This window comes from Bombus vosnesenskii, unplaced genomic scaffold, assembly GCF_011952255.1.
Source record: "Bombus vosnesenskii isolate JDL3184/JDL3185 unplaced genomic scaffold, Bvos_JDL3184-5_v1.1 scf7180000014579, whole genome shotgun sequence".
NCBI lineage: Eukaryota > Metazoa > Arthropoda > Insecta > Hymenoptera > Apidae > Bombus > Bombus vosnesenskii.
This window is the reverse complement of record NW_022883531.1, coordinates 1,160,181-1,182,864: the sequence shown is the minus strand read 5'-3', so window position 1 is coordinate 1,182,864 and position 22,684 is coordinate 1,160,181. Positions and strand designations below refer to the sequence as shown.

Below are 22,684 nucleotides of genomic sequence, written 5' to 3'. Positions count from 1 at the left end.
CGAACTCATTGTCATAAAGTCAGATTGGAACATTAAAACTATTTCTTATTTTTATTACTTAAGTGTAGCTATAATAAAAGTCTGGACTAGGGTATTGGGCTTTTTCCCAACATTCCGGACGGGAAATCCCGATGTTCTTTCATCTCCGAAATATATAATCAAATTTCTTCTAACCATTTATTTTAATATTTTATAGATCTCATAGATTTGTGATAATAACATTTTTAAGTCAAAACGAATAAATTTTTCGCTTTCAACATTACTTAAACGTGTACGCCTATAAAATGAAAACTGGAGGAATTATTCTATTGTATCCACGGTTCGCTGTTTTAGTATAGTGAAATATGACATTGCGGAGCTCATAATCTGTGACACGAAGAAAATATGCTGTTATTAATTAATATAGAAAACGACGAGAATAACGACGTTAATAAATACCTTGGTGAAAGTTTCCAGGGATATAGGAAAGAAGCCACAGGCGGTGAGATAACAGGCTCGTCTCGACCTCATGAGTATGAGTTGCAAATCCTTTCGTGTCATTTCTCCAAACTTGTCCATTGGTAAATATATCCATGGTGCAGAGTACGCAGCATTAGCAGTGTTCATGCTTTCTTCTACTAGGGCATTACAACTGTACGTGAAGATCCATAGCTGACATATGTTAGTCGTTAAGAAAGATACGAGAGAAATGCGCCATGAAAGTGACAGCTTCACCTGTGCATCGTGATGCATTACGAGCGTAAATTTTACGGCAACGACGACGAGATATTTAATTTGTTCAAATCGAATATCTCGTTTTAAACGAGAAGCATAAAACCAGTAACGTTGAATTTGTAATATACTAACCAGAAGCGCTTGATATCCGACGAAACAAATCAATATGCTAAACGTTAACACTTGTCCGAGTATAATTACTGTAAATATCTCTTCGAGCGTGGTACAGAATCTAATGAGAGCTTGATGCTGTTGAATGCATTTTCTAAATATGGCGTAAAATTCACCCGAAGAATCCAGGTTTGTATCTTGATCAAATTTAACTTTGTCTCTCAGGCTTAGCACATTGGCTATTCTGTATTGTAATATGCGAAACTGACTAGCTACATGTAAGCACATAATGCAAAATATATTGTCGACGCAAAGATAACATACGCCAACCTGATACAAAGTCAAAGCCTGTACGCACATAGTAATTACAATATTATTTACAAATACATGAAATCGCCTAAGATTTTTATGTAAAATAGAAATAATATTGTACCTGTATCAAGTACGTCATTTCATAATATGGTGAGACATTCAATGGTAGGTCCAAGTGCATATGGAATATAGGTACCCTATCTGACTTGTTCTTCCCGATATTTGCTAAAATCAGATTGTCGATGAATTAATTTTTTTCTTAGAAACAAACCCATTTAAACCAGAAAATTGATAGACTGACATATTAGTGGCATGAAGATGTAACTAAAGATAGTAGATTGAGAGAGAAATGAGAAGACGCAGACGAAGTAGATGCACATTCGTTTCGCATCTGCTAGGACCGATTTTTCATACTGATTGTAGTTGAAATGCCAGAAATTCTTCTGCATATACACGACTAAATAAAGAAACTTTTTCTTATGTATAAATATAATTAACAATTTAAATACATCCATGAATAGTCCCAAACTATTGCACGCGATATAAGTGCTGACCTGAAACATTAACATTAAGAAAGTTACAAGCTACAAGTTAAAGTTACAAGTTATGTACAACTCCCGATACACTTACGCTAAAATCTCCCCAAGAGAAATAAAGACCCCTCAATTGCATCCACATATTAAAGATAATTGCGAGAACAGTATACGTCACTAAGGCATTTCTGAACCATTTCTCAGCGAGGCTAGTGCTTAACCACAAACCGACGATCTTTAGATAGAAAACTGCTACACTGAAAGAAACGTCTTTATGATATTTCAAGCTCATATTGGATTTCATACGATCAGACACACCGATTCGGAATTTATAGGGGAGTCGGTCTATTAATTTTCGAAAAGTTTCGAAAGCAATTGCATCGATACATCGTGCCTTTGATCTTCCAATTGTCCTCTATCCTTATTCGTACGCCTTATATTTTGCGTAATGCATGCGATCAACCAGTTATGCATGATTTAAAACTCACCGTAGGGCTGAGTGGTGGGTGGCAGTTGGATGTGGCGACGGGGAAGTAGAAGATTAATATATGTATGCAGTCTGTCGAAGAACGTTGACGTCTTGTATGTCGTTTTAAGAAAAGAAGATTTGATTTTGAAAGAGTTCATTAATTTGGTGATAGTGAAAAGTCTGTGAATATTTTTATTGCTAATTGTGGGATAGGTATGCGTATACAAACACATATGGGTCAATAGATAATTGATACTCTTATTTATTCATTGAAAATTCACGTGTAATGTACAGCAAAGAATTGCTGTATCTATCTACGTCTATACGCTATGTACACCGTTATAGAATTAACATGTATCATGGAGTGGCTTCTATACACTGTTTTAGCAACGTAAAGTACAATGCTGCGATACCCAAAACCTGTATCGTGCTAGATGCGTTTGTCTAGGAATGTCAAAAATAATATAAGTCTACCTATCTAAGAACCAATATACGTATATATGTGCTATTATAATATATTTTATTATCTTTTTAAATCTATCGAGCAACTTATTTATCTTATTTCTCTAAAACTTTTCGTTAAAAAGTTTGCGCCCGTTTACTTTTACATTTTTATGTTTTTTTCATACGTTCTTTAGTTTTATATATTTAATAGTTAACCTTGGCATACTATTATACGTAGTACAGATACATAATACGCAGGACATGAACAGGATTGATGAATTATGCATGATTCCTGGATTAAGAGACCCTCTGTGAAATCCACTGTCAACAGCTGTGCTGCTTTGGGAAAGGGAAACTTTGCATGTTAAACGTAGCATGTAAGACAAGGTAGTTGTAATTTTCATCAAATTTTTAGGAAGGCAGGGAATAAGATCTATAGCGAAAGAACAGTGATCATTTGATACATTAGAAAGGCAGCGTACCAATTGAGAACGGAGAAAATGAGGATAATGGATCGACTTGTGCCGTGATCTCTGTTTGTGATACCAATTTTAAATTCAATTACTTTGTCGATTAACGAGATAAATTCCTGAAATTTATTCGAAGAATCGGGATTTAAATCTTGGCCGAGTTTATCCTTGTCTTCTAAAGTCGGCGTATTGATTATTCTGTACCGTAATATACGAAATTGGGTAGCCACATGCAGGCATATAGTGCGAAATAAGTTATCAACGTAGAAATAACATATGCCTTCATGATATAAACATAGAACCTGCAGAAATGCAACGAAAATATGCATATCATCATATCAGTATGCATTGTCTTAAAAATTTTATATGCATACTTACATTTCGAAATGCGTACACTTTAATACAATAGTATATTGTTAAAATGAAATGAATTTTCAGTTAAGAACTTGTTTCGTTTTCTTTTTCTTTATATTGTGAGGCAACTGTAAGATATGACAATGTAACTACAGGTATTCTTTTCATGTGCAAGAAAAATATTTAATATGTTTTGATACGGTCAGATCATGTACATGTAATATATCTAATGGAAGCTGATAGGTAATATTGATATTTGATTAATTTTTATTGTTACAGAACTTCAGTCCTTTTCAATCAATTTAATTTATAATTTATAAGGACGAACACTGATCTCTATACAAGGCTATGTACGACACTATTTACACTATGTACACTGTCACGATTAACATATGTCACGGAGTCTCACGCTGTCTCAGCAGTGTAAAATATGATGCGGCTGTACTTAGTACCTGCAAAAGACGAAATACACGAGTGATTTTAGTTTCACGACATTTTTCATAGAAAATGAAGCACGTCAAAGCAATTCAATCGTGTTTTAATGTTTAAAGCTTAGACGTTGCGGCCATGTGTATACCGATAGATATAATTTTATTGAAGTTTTCAGCTTTACAGTGTTACTTACGCTAGTGTATGTTTCTAGAGATACGACGAAGAAACCTTTGCCTGTTAAGCAACAAGGTATGTGCGATCGCAGGATAATCAGAGTCAAATCTTTTCGCATCATTCTTCCGCTTGTGGACATTGGCAATATTAGCCAAGGCCCTTTGTACGCTGCGGTGGCTATGCTCGCACTTTCTCGTATGATACAGTCACAGCTGTAAGTGAACATCAACAATTGGCATAGGCATGCCAATATATGACAAATGAAAATCACGCGTATCGAGGTAGATGCGTTTGCCTGTAAAAAGATATTATAATACATTCGTACATTATTGTAATAACGTTATTCGCTATTCTCAAAACATAAACATAAGTAATAATGATAACTGTAAATGACGCTGATAGTACGAAGTATTGTAGGTAGTAATGATATTAGAAATTCAGAACTCATTACCTCGGATTTTTGTATTGATCGTAGAAATCTTCTATCTAAAAGATATAAATGCATATAAAAATTAGTCATTCGTATTAACGCGCTATACTAACCATAAGCACCTGATATCCATCGAGGCAAATTAACAAGCTGAACATCAATACTTGCTCCAGAATAATCAAACTGAATACTTCCTCTAATTTCCCGCAATACGCAATAAGCGCCTGATGTTGCCGTATATATTTTTTGAAAATGCTATAACATTCATTCGCAAGGCACGATGATCCCGTATTTAATATTTTATCTCCACTTTGTTTCACTTTGTCCATTAAATCTGGCATGTTTGCGATTCTATACTGCAATACTCGAAATTGACCAGCCACGTGTAAATTCATGATGCATAAGAAGTTATCGAAACAAAAGTAGCTTATTCCAATATGATATAAAGATAAAACCTACGAGTTTCAATCAAAGTAATATTATTCAATACGATGCGAACTTTTTGGAGTTAAGATTATACGATAATACAATATGTCGATAACATGACAATACCTGTAGAACGAATATTATTTCATAGTATGGTGTTACGGTGAGTGGCAAGTCAATCCACATGTTGAATGGAAGCACCCTGTCTGACTCGTTTCTTCCAATATTTGCTGAAACAGATATTTAAGTAACTTGTTTCTTAATATACATATACATATACGCATATATGCGTATAATAATGGTAAAATATCCAGTAATTTTACGAGGAAAAACGTGTACAATAACATAAATTTTTATTTAACGTAATCATACAGACACTTCGTATTTTAATAAGAATAAGGATTTTCAAATTAGATTATATTTTTATCCGTCTTGATTAGTCGACTTACCAACAAGTGGGTTAATAATGTAAGAGGCAACAGTGGCCAGAGTGAAAAGTGTAAAGAAACAAATGAAAAATGTACACTTTCGTTTACAACTAATTACAATTTTTCTTTCGTAATCGTTGTAATTTCCATGCAAAAATTTTCGTTGCAGGTAAAATATTAAACGAAAAAAATCTTCTTTATGCGCAAGCAAAACGAGTATCTTGATAAACGGCATTGTTAACGACAATATATTGCATGCATCGAAAAGGCAGGCCTATGAAAAGTCGATGTAAGATGTTAGAAATAGGATCGCTTAAAGATAGAAGTGCCTCTATTATTTCTAGCGAGTATGTTTGTTTACTATGTATAAATAATGCATGCATTTACTACAGTAACGTAATCACGAAAGTTTTCAGATTACACTGTATTTATATTATATAATGCAATTTAAATGTACTTACAGCAATACACAATTTATTTATATAAAAGAACTTACACTAAAATCGCCCCACGAGTAATACATATCCGTGGTTTGCAACCACATGGCGAACATGATCGCGACCAACGTGTAACCCACCGTAATATTCCTAATGCGTTGCTCGGATCGTTCTGTCGCCATCCATAATCCTACGAGCTTCATAAAAATCGACGTCAATCTGACAGATATATCGTCAGTCTTGATAAAACTCATCGTATTCCTAGTAACCGGCTGCTATTGTACGTTCGGATATTGAACTCGTGCACTTGTACACACTCTGCATTGATTGTTCCAATGTATCGGAGACGATCAATCGCTTTGATCTAGCCGCGTCTTTATTAAGCGATTGCTCGCTTCATATTTATTTCATATTACCATCCATAGCCGATAATTTAGTAGAATGATAATAGAACAAAGAAAAATAGGAAGAAAAGAGAAGAACAAGAAAGGGAGTAAAAGATATTGATGATACACGAGGCGAATAATGTATGGATTGGACTGATGCGTTATGCATGATTACGAGAACCATACGGCATACAGCTGCGTTGCTTTACAAAAGGAAAATTTAACAATAGCCTAGTAAACTATAGCATGCAATTTAAGAAAATTGCAATTTACTTTGTCTTTGTCGAAAGGTGGAGAATATAGCGAAAGGAGAATAACTCTTTTGTAAGTTGAAGTTACATTAGTAATAGATTGGTCTGTGATGTGAGAAAATGAATCGAAAAATGATTTTTCTTGTATTTTTGGATACTTTGCAAATGAATGAAATTTTACGATCACATTACAAGGTATTTAGTAATTGTACGCCTGAGATTCTGTACATGAAAAGATAATCTTTATTTTTGTCTTCTTTTTTAAAAAACCTATACGTACGATTTCCTGTAATCATCCAGACAATCTAAGCGCTTTGTATCCGCTGAATTAATCGGATACGTTTGTTATTAATTATGTTTTATTTTTGGTTACGTTGTTACTTAACAATGTAAAATATGACATTGCGGTACTCAAAATCTGTAAAACGTTCACATGTATTTTAAACATCGTGGATCGTTTTCACACTCGTATATTTCTCGTTATCAAGTGTAAGAAAGAAAAAAGAGGAAGAAAAGATCGACGTTGGGTAATCGAGGAAGACCATAACGTACTGTGTTTCTTATAGGTATTGTACCGACCTTAGTATAAGTTTCCAGCGATACAGGAAAAAATCCATTTGCGGTCAAACAACAGACTCGCCTGGACCGCTCTATTGTCATTATCAAATCGTTTCGAAGCATCTTCCCATGTTTGTTCATTGGCATAATCGTCCACAGCGCTGAATATGCTCCTATAGCAACATTATCACTGTGTTCTATTACATCATCGCAGCTATAGGTGAACATAAACAATAAGGACAACGCGCCGATTAGGAGAAAGACGAAAATGGAACGTCTTGCAGAGTTAGTATCAGCCTAAGAAAAAGTAACATTTGAAAGAGAACATATGCTTTTATCGGAACATCGAAATTCTTTTCTGCGAGAAGAATTCTATGTACGATAGAACTCTTCTATATACATAGGTTATTGTTATTTTCATATTTTATAATAATGATAATAAAGATGAATCGCTGAAAGTTCATTTCTGAATTATGTACAAACATTCACAATGAATGCGTTTTAAACACGTGAAATACTAACCAATAACACTTGATAACCGAACAGGCAAATTAACACGCTAAATACCAGCACCTGTATAAGTATAATCACCGTGTACACGTTTTCTAGCGAATTGTAATAATTGATCAGTGCTTGATGTTGTTGAACGTACTTCCTAAATGTCTCGTAAGTTCTGTGTACATGCTTCGTCAGTGTCGACATTTTATCTTGCTCGCTTATCTGATATTTTATGTTACACAGTTCTGAAAATCTATATCGAAGTATGCGAAATTGACCGCCTAAGTGTATGGCCATGACGCAGAAAACATTATCGAAGCAGAAGTAGCAGATTCCTATATAAGATAGACTCATAATCTACGAGAAAGAAAGATCGTTTCCTTTTATATAATTTGTTGTAGAAATTTAGCGCTGCTTATCGAATATTCAGTAATTTCAATATTTATATCGTAGTAGCGAGATGAATCTCATTGCTGTCTATTTTTTTTCGGTTGGTCGTAAATATATCAAACTGTTAGAGATTTATTTCGGTACGAATAAAATACAAACATAAAGACAAGCGATTAAATTACTAGTTACTAGGAAAATGCGAAAATTTAAAATACCTGCGCAAAAAATATTAGTTCATAGTAAGGAGATTCTGACAAAATACCTATCCACATATTAAATGGAAGTTCTCTTGTGGATTCATTGTTTCCAATTTGTGCTGCAATAAATGCGTGAATCATTCTTTGCTTTCGTATGCGTTATACGTTTTAAACATCGTGTACACTTTAAATAAAAAGGTTTTTGGTTCTTGCATATTTTAACCTACCAATAAAAGGCGTGGTTATATAAGATAGTATAGCACATATTCCAATGGTGGTAACGCTAGAGATGAAAAGGGCGCAAATCTTTCTGCAATTATCCAAAATTTCTTTCTCGTGAATATCGTATTTAACAGCCATAAAATGTTGTTCCATGTACACGACGAGGTTCATAAATTCCTTTTTGTGCATCACTATAACGCATACCTTGACTGAGGACAGTATCAAACTCATAGTATTCGCAAGAGCATAAAGCGTATCCTAAAATTAATAATTTGAAGTAATAAGATATAGCAAAAAATATCGTTGATCGAATGAATAATTAAGCAGTTAATATACAGGAAAATGGAATTACAATATTAGTCTATAAAAAATGATAATTATTTTAAAGTAAATATTAACTATGGATCAGTGATTAAAATATTGACTAATTAAACTTCTATTCTAACATATTATTTTCCTACGAATTCTCATCGTTAAATTCTTGGAATACTGCCACTGTCTGTGAGTCGATCGATCGATTATACAATAAATATGAAACGACCGAATATACTCACGCCATTGTAGAACCAAGTAAAATACAAATCTCTGCTCAAGACGATCATGCCAAATATCAAATTCCAAATTGTGTAGGTGAATATAATTTTCATCCGGCGTTCATCCGCGGGATCATTAGCTATCCATAGGCCAATGTGCTTTAAGAAGAAAGCCGACAATCTCATCGATATGTCCAACTCTTGTTCCGTTTGCATGTTCGTTCCGTTTGATCGTCAACCGTGTAAAGCTATCACTTACGTATCATATGAAACTCTGTAACTATAGTTGCTTCGCGTTTTTAATTTCTTGCTGTTTGTTTATTCTCTCTTCTTTTTCTTTGTTTTTAATCTATTTGTCAGGGAAGTGTTACGAATAACCCGAAACGTAAAAAACAGAAAAAGAAAATAACAGGTTCACCATGTATTTGATTGACGTCTGTTGCGTTATTTATGGGGCCGGCGCGTATTATGGATCATTATTTCCTGGACTGAAGGTGCAAGCGAGGTGTTATATAGCTAGACGCTAGACGTCGTTCGCTTTTTATGAAATTAGTGGTAAAATGGAAAATGCTTTGTTTTTATGTTTTGTTGCTACAAAAAAAGGAAGAATGAAAATGGTGAAATCGGAATTATTTGATGTTATTGCACTGTGGTTATTATGAAAAATTGTTTTTTTCCTTTGTGTTACCTATGAGGTATACAGTTGTGTAATATGTGTGTAAGGTTGCGCGAAGTCTTGTGTGTAATACAAAATACTTACCTCAATTTCGGACGATTACAATACGAAACGTTATTAACTACAATATGCACAATAATGTACACTGTACAATACATACTTAGATTTATTTGGTAATGAAATATCTCTTTAATTTTATTTTCTATTTTAACAAAAACATATGTAACTATTGTCTGAAATTAAATTCTCCCGCATATATTTTCTGTGTATCGGACACTGTTGTATCGTAGTAGTTATGCATCGCCTGCGTGATTTCTTAATAACGTAAAATATGACACCGCAGAACTTAGAATCTGCAAAAACAAAGGAACTATTAAGATATTGTTGTATCTTTTTAATAAAATCTGATATAATAATAATTGTACTTTCATGTGAAAAAATCAACTGTTATTTACGAACCTCGTCATTAGATAGTTTATACAAGTATGCGCACTATTTCCTCGAATATATACTGCAGCATATCCCATATTCTTGTTCTGCATATGTAGAAAAAATTGATATCTTACAAAGAACTACCATAGGGTTTGTGATTAATCGTTGTTTTAAAAGTTTACTTACTTTAGAGATAACGCGATTTATTTGGAAGAATAAAAGGTCACGTTAGATATTCCTGTTTCTACTTCGGTAAATTAATTTCTTTGTATCGTTTTTGAGAAATTGATTCGTAATATGCATGAACTGCAACGGTTTCTTTTCGTAACGTCTCAATAAGGGAAAGCATGATACGCGATGCTCAAAATTTATAAGGAGAACAAGTAACATTAATTTTGTTGAACATCGTAACTATCTCGGGGAGAAAAATTTCCTGGAAATAAAATTATTTGGTAGAAAGCATAACGATTGATATTATTATATCAGATTTGGGAATTTACATTTCACGCTACTTTCATCCGTCACACCGTTTCCGAAATGTATTAGTTTAATTATTGTACAACAGAAATTAATTGATTTCTTTTTAAAACAAGATATATTAGGTCATCCCATAAGTTCGTGCCGACTTTTGTGTATACATTTCATGTGTCGATTTATAAACATACGGTGATAAGGGACCAATGCACTTGAGCTTAGCTGATCGAGAACAGGCTAGAGCAGATTTTCGTGGGTATAAGATCGTAATATAGTAAACACAGTGACTTCTAACAGTAAAAAATCATGAATGAAATGCGTATCCATTTTCGACATCTCATATTATATGAATTTCGGAAAGGAAATTCTGTAACAATTGCTACGAAAAACATATGTGCTGTTTACGGAGAAAATGCGCTTCCATCTCGCACCTGTAGGAAGTGGTTCCAACGTTTTAGAGCTGGGAATTTCTGTTTAGAAGACGAGGAACGCTCCGGGCGTCCTCCTCAGACATACGAAAATAAAATTCGGGATCTTGTTGAAAAATCACGGAGTTTAACAGTTCAAGAGATGTCAAATGTTCTGAAAATACCTAAGACAACGATTCATAGGTGTTTAGAAAAAATAACATATATAACCGCTTGAAAAACGGCACGAACTTATGGGATCACCTAATACATATGTATTTTCTCTAATATAGAATAATTTCTATTCATGTATGTTACATCGTTATTAATGAAATAAAGCATCTAAATGTTTATAGGATACTTTAATAATACATCTAGACGAATAACGTTTTCCTTTCGAGGTTTCCGCGACAAAAAGACTAAATCGATAGCTATAAGATGTACACAATATTGCTTACTCCTGTATATGTTTCCAGCGACACAGCGAAGAATCCACAGGCAGTCAAGCAACAGGGTGCTTTAGATCTCATCATGACGAACATCAAATCTTTGCGTAACATTTTTCCATATTTGTCCATCGGCAGGGGCGACCATGAACTCTTGTAAGTGGCGTTCATCACACATTCGCTGTCTTGTATCAAGCAATTACAACTGTACGTGAACATTAATAATTGACACATACAACCCATTACATGAAATATGAAAGTAAGACGTTTTATTTGAGCAATCTCTTCCTGTAGAAGAGATAATTAAATTAAAACAACGAATAAAGGAAAAGCTATTATTAATATAATTTCTCTTCTTTTCGTAAGCATTTTGTATAATTTTTTAAGAAATAAAAAGATAATTATTATATGTTATGTTGCAGCAGAAGGAACGAAATTAATATAAAAAATCTAATAAAAGTAAATGGAATACGACGATGAAACGCGATTGCTACTAACCATAAGTATCAAATATCCATCGAGGCAAATTATCAAGCTGAAGAGTGTCACCTGCACGAGTGCTATTACACTGAATACATTCTCGAGTTTATTACAATATTCAATGAGCATTTGATGTTGTTTAACGTAAGTTTTAAACGTTGCATATTTATCTTCAGTGTACGATGATCTTTCCAAAGTTGTATAATGTTCGCGATCATTTATATTGCACATATTTGAAAATCTATATTGCAAAATACGAAATTGACTAGCAGTGTGCAGATTTATAACGAATAAAAGATTGTCGAAGCAATGGTAGCACGTACCAACTAGGCACGCGCTAAAAGTCTGTAAAAACGAGCATAATGATTAAACGATTCAAAATATCGTACGATTTCTGGATTAAAATACAATAGTTAAAAAGTATTTTTTACAGTGATCTTATATGAATAATTTTTTCTACCTGTATTACGAAGACTATTTCAAAATACGGTGACAACATTAATGAATCGTCGAACCACATATTAAACGGATGTATTCTATCTGATTCATTCTTACCATAGTTTACTGAAAAACATATCAACACGTCTCTTTGTTAGTTGTTATAATTCCAATTTGATATAATAACAATATCGACAAAATAATTTCTTAAGAATATGTTTTGCGTCAGCGTTTTAATTTGTACTGAAAATTTTCATATTTTTCGCAGATTGATTGCGTAAGTGTCTCACCCAAAATAGGTCTTAGTATGAAGCTGACGACTGTTCCCTGAGCAAAAAAGGCGAAGGAGCAAACGAGAAAAGTGCAAATACGTTTAGAGGTATTTATAATCATTTGCTCGTGGGAGTCATAATTCGAATGCCAAAAGTTTGTTTTCGCGTAATTAATTAAATAAAGCAGTTCGTCGTTATGTATAAATATGACAAAGGTCTTGAGTAGAACTAAAACGATAGTCGCAACGTTGCACGCGGTATAAATAGTATCCTGTAATAAAAGTATTCAGCAATCAAACTTAGAAGCCATTTTTTTATGGTATTGTTAGTTGAAAATTTGCTTTAGTCCATATTTCTTTCATTACTCACCTCAAAATTTCCCCAAGTAAAGTACAAATCCCTCAACTCGATGGTGATGGCAACGAAGATAAAAAATATTGTATTCGACATGGCGATGTTCCTCCAACGTTTATCGACATAATCATTCGCCAGCCAAAAACCAACGAATTTCATGTAGAAACTTGTGACGGTGATAGACAGATCTTTGACTTCCTTCGAGCTCATCCTGAGTCTTCGACGATGGAGTACTCATTCTTCGATTCTATCGAAAGCCTCTAATTTGCTTATCATCGATATCTATAGGGACTGATACAATGATACGATATTACTTTGATCCCTTGATCGCTTTTGACTTGATTATCTGGCTCGTTTTGCATATTATACTTCCCGGACAACTGGTTATTCTGAACGTCATTGCAATTGCTGTTCCATCGTGTGAAAAGGAAAAGCAGCGACGGATCGATAAATTGTGTATTATTCCACGGAGACGCCGAATGTTCAGACGTGAGGATAACGTGTATTACAATACACGTGCGACTGTTTAGATGATTTATTTCATGGAAACTTTTGAAGAACGTTGTGTAATCGAGTTGCACCCTTTGAATTCGTTTTTGAGCACAAGAACTTGTCATTTTTATCCTTATTTGTGTTTTAGTGATTTAGTTATGTTAATTGTGTTATGTTAATGTTAAATGATATATGACAGTGTCTTGAAGCTTATAACGCATGTTTTCCTTCATCATCAGAATTAATTGGCAAGAACTTTCCTTTTTTCATTTATCATTCATTAATTAATTATATATTTTTAGTGTGACACGTTTTAATAACAACTGTGCTACAGATTAATACTTGCGGAAGGTGAATTTACGCGAAGACATATTTATGGAATGAAATAGAGAATGGTAGAGGTAATATTAATCGCATTATTATATTATCGTATTAAATAAAATATTTTTAAAATCCTTCTGTTTATTGCTATATTTCTTTATTCCAGAGAAATAGTCTGTTATTTATTATCAAAATGTATAGAATAGTATTGTAGTTAGGCTTTGTTGTTAGTATTGCAAATTCGCGCGAAAGAATTGATCTTTTAAAATAGATAAAACGATTAAGTTGTTCCGGTTAAAATGTAAATGTAAAATTGTTTGTCATTGATATTTTTGACAAGAAAGGCTTAAGTTTTGTTTAAAGCAACTACATTTTGAAATGAACGAAGAATCGAATAAACGAGATAGTCTAAGAAAAATATACATTTGCTCCCATTAATATTCGGACACGCCTTAAAATAGCATAACTTTTTAAAGAACGGATCAGACGGTTTGATATTTTTTGAGAAGCTAGAAGAACTAGCTAGTTTGCCAGATGACGTGCAAACAATTTTTGAGAATCTCGCGGAATTAATCCGAATCACAAAGAAAAAGGTGAGATCACTTTTTACAACATTTTTATCTGGTTCTGAAAGTTTGAATCAATGAAAATTTGAATAACAAATTTCGAAGATTTATGTCTATTATATATAAGGAATTCTTCGATAATATTGTAATTGCCGAAAAAGAACCTCTCCGGAAGGCTCCATGGACCGCCACGGTTTTTGAAGCAAGACCACGCGACCATTTCCGAATCTACAGAACGTGCTGTAAACACGACTGCCTTGAATTCGCCTTTAGTATTTTCTTGCATAAGAAATTAGTAAAAAGCGACCTTTATTATTTTCTCCCATTTCTCGACCAAGGTAACGAGGTCTCGGCCAATTGTAACTTTTTCAACATTTTGGCGCGCGTCGTCCAGTGAATTAACCCTTTTAACTTAAAGAAAAAGAAAAAAGAAATTCAAACCGTTTGGTTCAATTTTAAAAAAGTTATTCCGTTTCGAAGGGTGTCCGAATATTGATCGGAGTAACTGCATTTCCTGGAAACAGTCTACGAATGAAGGTTAGGCAAAGCAACTGATATTTTTGTGTAATATCAAGTAAATAAATACCTAAATGCTTTTAAACATTTAAATTTCTTGGAACTTTATTCGAAAATGTTGTTGGTACTTGCGTTTAAGACGTATCGCTTGCATGATTTCTCAACAACGTCAAGTACGATGCCGCGGAACTTAGAATCTGTAAACAGCAAAGGAACACAATAGATTAAATTTTTGTCATGATTTTATAACTCGTTAAAGAGTATCTGATATAATAATAATAATAGACATTGTGTTTGTTACGATAAAGTCATTTTACAAGTACTTAAAAAAAATGTTTTTTAGGGAAATAAGAACACTTATAAAACAATTGTTACTTACTAATTCCTCGTTTAATAATTTATGACGCGTCATATTACAGTTGTAAATGTTGGAAAATATGTTCTGCGCACGTAGGAAATGTTGAGGAGAGGAAAAGGAAAGCTGATAATGCCGAATTCTGTTAATAACTTGTAATCTTACAATAATATTCAGGTATCATATATTGTGCAATAATGTAATTGGTATAGTCACTGTACTTTGAAAGCAAATTTATATCACGCCAACAATAATGTTTATGAAACCTTTTAGTTATTACTTGCAAATACGGGTAGAAAATAACGTTGTTTCGAGGGTAGCATGGATATGGAACGCTGCACTCTTTATAGTCTATGGGGTACGATACTATTATATTTTCCCTACTGCATATAAGGACAATATATGCCGTAGGTTGATTGCGGAGGAAATCTCACCTCATTCGCACACGCCAGTCTCTTTGGGTAATTCTACTCTTTTGAAACAAACAAAAGCGTAACGACCGACGAGTTTCCTTCTCACAAGTATTCGGATGATCATAATGGTGAGATGCAAGTTCGATGTCGATCGTGTGAATTATGAATCCACAACGAATACGCTGGATATAAAAATGAATGCTATATTTGTAATTTTTGCAAGTAATATTATCTTTCATACAATAAGAGCAATAATGAATTTACTAAGGATATTCCATTAAATACGGCCATATTGATTAGAAGGGGCCAAAGTTCCACATTATTGGTAGCATTAATTTTTTAGGCAAAGCTAAGTACCATCTCCTCTCCTATTTCTATGAAGTAAAACGTAACACTGCATCGCTCAAAATTTACAACGAAATGATATTAAAACGATAATAAAGAAATCAATATAAGTAAATGTTAACGTTATAACAAGCGAATATCCTGAAAATAAAATAAATATTCGCTAGGAAATGTAAGAATTAATATTATTATATCAGATTAGGTGAAAGGGTTAAATTAATAGTAGTATTTATTTATTTCAGTTTGCACGAAGAAACGGGATCCGTTCTACACATGATTGAACTAGTGTAATTACAGCGAGTAGATGTACTTACTCCAGTATACGTTTCCAATGATACGATGAAGAATCCACTAGCGGTCAGGCAACATGGTATATTAGATCTCATGATAATTAACATCAAGTCTCTCCGTAATATTTTCCCATATTTGTCCATTGGTAGAAACGACCATAAGCTTTTGTAGGCGGCATTAGCTACGTTCGTACTGTCTCGTATTAGACAATCGCAACTATAGGTGAACATCAGCAGTTGACACATGCAACCCGTTATATGAAATAGGAAAATAAGGCGTCTCATAAGAGGAGCGTCTTCCTGTGAAAAATTGCATTGTTGTATCCTAAACCGCTGTAACGAACTAAAAACATATTACTTTCTCCTACGAGAATTTTTTGCAACTTCACGAAAAATAAAGAAGATTGGAATTGTTGCTATGTCGTAATATCAAAAATTATTACTGCTATGAAGCAAACTGGAATTCTTTCAACATTAAATTTCTATTTTTACGGCACAGTTTTTTTTTAATATAGATACTACTATGCATACCGTAAGTACTAAATATCCATCGAGGCACATTAATAAGCTGAAGAGCGATACTTGTCCAAGCACAATCAAATTAAACACTTGCTCGAGTTTCTTACAATATTCAATGAGCATTTGATGTTGCTGAATGTAAGTTTTAAGTTTCATATATTTACATATGCTGTACGACAATTTTTCGTTGTTATTTTCACCGCACATATTTTCAAGTCTATATTGTAAGATACGAAACTGTCCAGCAGTATGTAGATTCATAATGCATAAAATATTATCGAAACAAAGATAGCATACGCCAACGTGATACAGGCACAAAACCTGTAGAAACGCAAGATGTAATTTTATCTTTGTCATATGCGTATACGTGATTTTATTAAATTTATGTATCGCGATTTTGGAATACACATATTTGAAATTAACTTTGATAAATATAGTCGTGGCGAATTCAAACATTTGTTCTTTTAATTGTTTTTAGCAACTAACAAATTCTTAGTACCTGTATGATAAACTCGACCTCAAAGTATGGTGTCATGTAGCATATTGGTGCGTTCAACCATATATTGAATGGAAGTATTCGATTTGTTTCGTTTCTTCCAATATTTGCTGAATAATATAAATACGTTAGCAAAGCTCGTTTAATTAATTTCGTTTAATCAAGAAAGCTAGTTAACAATATATATCGTTCTTTCTACAATGAGTATATAAATGTCTCACCTTGAATTGGTCCTATCACGTAAGAGATAACTGTTCCTTGAGCGAAGAAAGTGAAGACGCAAACGAGAACCGTACAAGTACGTTTACACCTATCCACAATCATTCGTTCGTGTGAATTGTAATTCGAATGCCAAAAATTCGTTTTCGCGTATTGTATCAAACTAAGCAACTCCTTTTTGTATATAAAACAAACCAAAATTTTGAACAAAACGAGAATAATAGTTACGAGGTTGCACACGATGTATACAGTACCCTATAATCAAATAACAGTACACGTACACTATGGATATTTTCCAAACTACCGCGAGAGCAAAAACTGCTTTGATCCAATAGATCTTTCGAATAGTGTTCAAATCCGTAAAATTGTTCATTCGAAAAATTATTCTTCATGTTACTATAACAAAATTGAATTTTTCACTTACGCTAAAATCTCCCCAAGTGAAGTACAGATCCCTCGTTTCGACCACGATGGCGACGAGAATTGCGAAAGTCGTATAAATCATAGCAAAGTTTCTCCAACGTTCTTCGACATGGTTCTTCGCCAGCCAAAAGCCAACGATTTTCATGTAGAACGACACGACGGTGATTGACAGATCTCTGCCTTTCTTCGAGCTCATTCTGAGTCTTCAACGGTAGTGTGCTCCAAGCTCCAATTTACAAGAGAATCTTCAGGTTTTTTATTAACCATACCTGAGTCTCCATACTTATCTTGATTATCCCGTTCGTTTTGCATGTCCGCTATGTTTCGTGGACAACTGGTTATTTTACACGTCACTATAATTGCTCTCTTGTGGTGTAAAACGGAAAGGGGATGAAGCATCGGATTGATAAATTATGTACGATTTCAGACGGATGGTGGTATTCGGGGAGACGATAAAGCATACGCGGTACATCGATAATTTTATTGTCCGGGAACGTTCGAAGAACACAGTAGTTGTTAACCTAACATTCTTTTATTGCTGTTCGCGAATAAAGGAATAAAATTTACAAAGACTATTTGTCGGTTGTTTTGTAAACATCTTTATTATAATTTTTCAGTGTTATGTACTTTTATTGCGTATGATACACATGTGCATTTTGCAGCTTGTTTTGTATATAATAATGCATAGGATCTGTTCTTTGTATTGAACGAAGAACACACTCGAAGGAGGACAGATGATCGATTATTCAAAATATTCTTTCGGAATTAGAATTGACTCGATCGACATTTCGACTATGTTAACTAAAGATAAATACACTTTAATTTATGAGTACAGTGAAGGTACGTGCATTTTCTACGTATTGACACATACATTTTGTCACATGAAAATACATTTCGCTATTTGCTGGCAACAATATGTAAGTTATACTATCATAAACTATTCAAGACTAATCTACCATAAATATGATTCCAAATATATGATCCAATATATATGACTCAAAATAATAGAAATAGCAATAAATCGACAATAGCAATAAATAGAAATATTAAACGACTGTGATTGTTAGAGTAGTGAATGAAATTCACCATTATGATACCGAATTAATTTAAGATTTACTATAAATATTAAAAAAAGCTCATATGTCGTCAATGATTGGCTGATATATTAAGATATTGAAGTACTATAGGAAAAGCTCCACATTGATTATTCATTATATACATGTATTAAATTATCAGTTATTTTCCTAAAATTCATTTATTTTCGTTAACAGATAAATATACAATTTGCCTGAATAGTACAATATATATCTAAAGGCAATTTTCTTAGAACAATCTATTGAATCGATTGGAGATTTGTTTTTACCGATCAATTTATAGTTTCGTCTTCTACACGATTTCTCAACAAAGTGAAATATGACACTGCGGTAGATAAAATCTGCAAAATGTTAATAAACAAATTATTTTACGATATTGAAAATTGCAATTTCTTAGTGTCTAAAAATTTGCCCTATGCTTTAAATTTCATAGATCGTAACGCGTATTTATTGTAGATTCGATATTATATTTACCGTGGTATAAGTTTCCAATGATACAGGGAAAAATTTGTTCGCGGTGAGACAACAAACTCGTCTTGATCGCTCAATCACCAGTATTAGATCGTTTCGAAGCATCTTTCCAGATTTGTTCATTGGCATGATCGTCCACAGCGCTGAATATGCTCCTATAGCAACTTTCTCACTGTGTTCTATCACACTGTCACAGCTATAGGTGAACATAAATAATAGCGCCATTGAGCCGACTAAAAGAAAGATGAAAATCGAGCGTCTCGCTAGAGGGGCAGCAGCCTAAGAGCAAACTAAGCATTTAGAAAGTCCCAAATAATTAACAAATACCGCTGACGGGAATGTTTATAGCATGTAAATACTAACCAATAATCCTTGATAAGCAAACAGGCAAATTAACACACTAAATACCAACACTTGTCCAAATATCAACATCGTGTACACGTTTTCAAGCCTGTCGCAGAAAGTGATGAGTGCTTGATGGTGTCGAATGCATGCCTTCAAATTCTCGTAAAACACATGCACATGCCTTGTTAACGCCGACTCCATATCATCTTCCTTCGTCCGACGTTCCATGTCACACAGTTTTGAAAACCTGTATCGAAGTATGCGAAACTGACCAGACAAGTGTATGGCCAAGATGCAGAAAACATTATCGAAGCAAAAATAGCTTACCGATACGTAATACATACTTATCGTCTGCAAAAAGTAAAAATTATTTCCCCTGTTACAGTCCGTGGAAAAAATCTATTGGTTTTTGCAAAATCGCAAAAATTGATTAGTCATTGATAAGAAAGGTCATGTAGATTTATAGAAAGTGGAGGATTCTAGGGTGAAGCTTCAACTAATTGTCACAGGTTGTACTTCCGCGTAAATATAAACATGTAATGCAACGAGCTACAATAACAATCGTTCGAAAAATTGCGAGAATCTAAAATACCTGTAGAGTAAATATCACTTCGTAGTAAGGCGACATAGATACTGGCAAATTCAGCCACATGTTGAAAGGAAATGCTCTTTCGGATTTATTTTTCCCAATATTTCCTGCAACAAACACAGATGATATACTTTTTCCCATATGGAATGGTTTTCTTATTTATCGTTAGGTATATTATTGTACCTATCGAATTTTTAGTTTATTACAGCAGACAGATATTTATTAGTATACACAATTGTTAAACATTTTAATATTGCAGCACCGAATCAAATTTCTTTTTTGAGAAAAGATTGTTTTTAATTATACGACATAATATATCGATGTATATGTATTTGATGTACATGTATGGTATGAGAATTTGTGAAAGGAGTATATTATTATCTATATATATCTATATCTATATCTACATATATATATATATATATATATATATATATATATATATATATATATATATATATATATATATATATATACCGGGTGAATATTACGTATATCCACACGAATCATCCACGATTTGGATCAAAAAATGCAACACACCGTAAACAAATAGAATATTTTTGACCTACCGATAAGCGGTGTTGTTAGATAAGCTAGTATAGCAAATGTACCCATGATGGTGACAGAACAGACGAAGAAGGTGCAAGTTTTCTTGCAATCATTCAAAATTTCTTTCTCGCGAAAATCGTACTTAACATTCCAAAAACGTTGTTGAACGTACACGATCAGTTTTATAAATTCCTTTTTATGCTTCATTATGATACATATCTTGATTAAACCCATTGTCACGGTTAATATGTTGGTAGTGACGTAAAGAATATCCTGAAATGAATTATGAATTTTTTATAATTATAGCTGTACGTTTCATAGAGTTTTAATTGAAATACACGTGTCATAAACTATTATCGAATGTTATATGTCACGAACGATTTTCAGTATTGTTGTAGATTAAATTAGAAAATATAATGTATCTCATGAATTTCAAATTTTTAATGTATTAAATAGAGGTAACCGAGAAAGTTTTTACCAATGACTTCTTTGATTATCCGATATAAACGAACATCAAAGATAGGTGCCGATTAAAAACAATCCCCGTAGATGGCAACGAGAAATCAATACATGAGCTTTACTTATACGATTAAATAATAATTAGAAAGATAATGACCGTCCTTGCTAAATTGTTTTCCAATCTAACGCAACTGCTCGTCCCGTTTTTCTATACATCATAATAATATACTCACGCCTCTGTACAACACAGTGAAATATAAATCTCTGGTAATAACGATCGTGGCAAATATAGAATTCCATATTGTGTAAATGATCATTATTTTCATCCGACGTTCTTCCGTGGGATAGTCGGTTACCCATATACCGATATTCCTCAAGAAAAACGTTGACAGGACCATTGATATGTCCAAGTCTCGTTGTATTAGCATGATGACTGATCAACGTCTAAAGCTGTCGCGTGCCACGTACCGCGTATGCCCCAATACATATGAATCATCATAATAACAGGTGACGCGCTTCTTTGATTTATTAATTTCTGCTGTCACTCTTGCAAGTGAAGTGAAGGAGAAATGGAAGAGGAGTGGAAGAGGAGCGGAAGAGGAGTAGAAGGAAAACAGAAGTGAAAGAAGGAGTGAAATTAATGTTTGATTGTTACCTTTGTATGAATAAATGAAAAAAGCTTGGAAGTAGCAGGTAATCACACATTTGTTCGTTGATTGATCTCTTTCATTATTTCCAGAGACCCGTACGTCTTAGACCACAGTCACTTTTCAATCTAAGACTTTTCAATCAGGAACTGCAATTGAGTTTTCAAACGTTAAACGTTGCGTCTTTCGCTCTTACGAGAAATTGCTGTTAAAATCGGAACGTGTAATAGTTGTTACGGAAATACAAAATTTATTTGTTCTTATGTTCATGTTACGGAAGAAGTCCTAACGAGAGTTTCCTGCTGAATAGATTTTTGAATACGGGTACGGATAAGGATTCGATCATGGTTGCTGCGTTTAGAGAAAAGAATAGAATTCGTGAAGATTTCGTAAGTATCTCTTTGTATAACTTTTCGCATTTTAGTGGTATATATATTTATCGTGCATGATGTACGCGTGTATTCTGTAGTTTATAGTGTTAGGTATCTGTCCTTGGTTTTCAAGGAGAACAAATGACCAGTTATTCGGAATCTTTGTATTTTGCTGACAGCAACGAACGTAGAACACGAGCCAAATTAAAGCAAGCAAATTTTATAACAATATCATGTTCGGTCTCACTAAAATCTCAATCAATGGGGTCTCATCAATGTTAGCGATAATTTTATTAGCAAAAGAAGAAAACATATATATTGGATTATCACTATATCGATGTCGATGCAAGAATCGCCACGTCCCCTTGGTGTAGAATTTTCATTTCCGATGTAAGATTTTAATTAACTTTATCTTTATTATTACCGAAACATATATTTCAAGTACATATTAAAGTA

General features: G+C 33.5%; 6 protein-coding genes across 6 annotated transcripts; all 6 read right to left on the bottom strand.

The window, feature by feature from the left end:
* Positions 1 to 163: 163 nt before the first annotated feature.
* LOC117240254 (odorant receptor 13a-like) lies at positions 164 to 2,085 on the bottom strand. The gene is made up of 6 exons (XM_033506229.1): positions 1,768 to 2,085; positions 1,439 to 1,691; positions 1,259 to 1,362; positions 847 to 1,173; positions 439 to 714; positions 164 to 366 (listed from the first exon to the last, which is right to left on the bottom strand). The coding sequence occupies exons 1-6, from the start codon at positions 1,972 to 1,974 to the stop codon at positions 301 to 303; spliced, it is 1,233 nt and encodes a 410-aa protein (XP_033362120.1). The 5' UTR covers positions 1,975 to 2,085; the 3' UTR covers positions 164 to 300.
* A 1,571-nt stretch (positions 2,086 to 3,656) lies between these two features.
* On the bottom strand, positions 3,657 to 6,584 carry LOC117240253 (odorant receptor 13a-like). Its single transcript, XM_033506228.1, has 6 exons — positions 5,794 to 6,584; positions 5,319 to 5,571; positions 4,996 to 5,099; positions 4,557 to 4,898; positions 4,033 to 4,308; positions 3,657 to 3,859 (listed from the first exon to the last, which is right to left on the bottom strand). Exons 1-6 carry the CDS (start codon positions 5,986 to 5,988, stop codon positions 3,803 to 3,805), a joined length of 1,227 nt encoding a protein of 408 aa, XP_033362119.1. The 5' UTR covers positions 5,989 to 6,584; the 3' UTR covers positions 3,657 to 3,802.
* Positions 6,585 to 6,603: 19 nt separating this feature from the next.
* On the bottom strand, positions 6,604 to 10,102 carry LOC117240252 (odorant receptor 13a-like). Its single transcript, XM_033506227.1, has 6 exons — positions 8,791 to 10,102; positions 8,242 to 8,494; positions 8,033 to 8,133; positions 7,452 to 7,784; positions 6,951 to 7,226; positions 6,604 to 6,789 (listed from the first exon to the last, which is right to left on the bottom strand). The coding sequence occupies exons 1-6, from the start codon at positions 8,983 to 8,985 to the stop codon at positions 6,724 to 6,726; spliced, it is 1,224 nt and encodes a 407-aa protein (XP_033362118.1). The 5' UTR covers positions 8,986 to 10,102; the 3' UTR covers positions 6,604 to 6,723.
* Positions 10,103 to 11,143: 1,041 nt separating this feature from the next.
* LOC117240177 (odorant receptor 22b-like) lies at positions 11,144 to 12,036 on the bottom strand. The gene is made up of 2 exons (XM_033506077.1): positions 11,661 to 12,036; positions 11,144 to 11,492 (listed from the first exon to the last, which is right to left on the bottom strand). The coding sequence occupies exons 1-2, from the start codon at positions 11,913 to 11,915 to the stop codon at positions 11,190 to 11,192; spliced, it is 558 nt and encodes a 185-aa protein (XP_033361968.1). The 5' UTR covers positions 11,916 to 12,036; the 3' UTR covers positions 11,144 to 11,189.
* A 2,741-nt stretch (positions 12,037 to 14,777) lies between these two features.
* Positions 14,778 to 17,899, bottom strand: LOC117240176 (odorant receptor 13a-like). Its single transcript, XM_033506076.1, has 6 exons — positions 17,705 to 17,899; positions 17,283 to 17,535; positions 17,065 to 17,171; positions 16,539 to 16,886; positions 16,071 to 16,400; positions 14,778 to 14,840 (listed from the first exon to the last, which is right to left on the bottom strand). The coding sequence occupies exons 1-6, from the start codon at positions 17,897 to 17,899 to the stop codon at positions 14,778 to 14,780; spliced, it is 1,296 nt and encodes a 431-aa protein (XP_033361967.1).
* Positions 17,900 to 18,968: 1,069 nt separating this feature from the next.
* On the bottom strand, positions 18,969 to 21,638 carry LOC117240175 (odorant receptor 4-like). The gene is made up of 6 exons (XM_033506075.1): positions 21,444 to 21,638; positions 20,772 to 21,024; positions 20,206 to 20,309; positions 19,632 to 19,964; positions 19,272 to 19,547; positions 18,969 to 19,138 (listed from the first exon to the last, which is right to left on the bottom strand). The coding sequence occupies exons 1-6, from the start codon at positions 21,636 to 21,638 to the stop codon at positions 19,070 to 19,072; spliced, it is 1,230 nt and encodes a 409-aa protein (XP_033361966.1). The 3' UTR covers positions 18,969 to 19,069.
* Between the last annotated feature and the right edge of the window lie 1,046 nt (positions 21,639 to 22,684).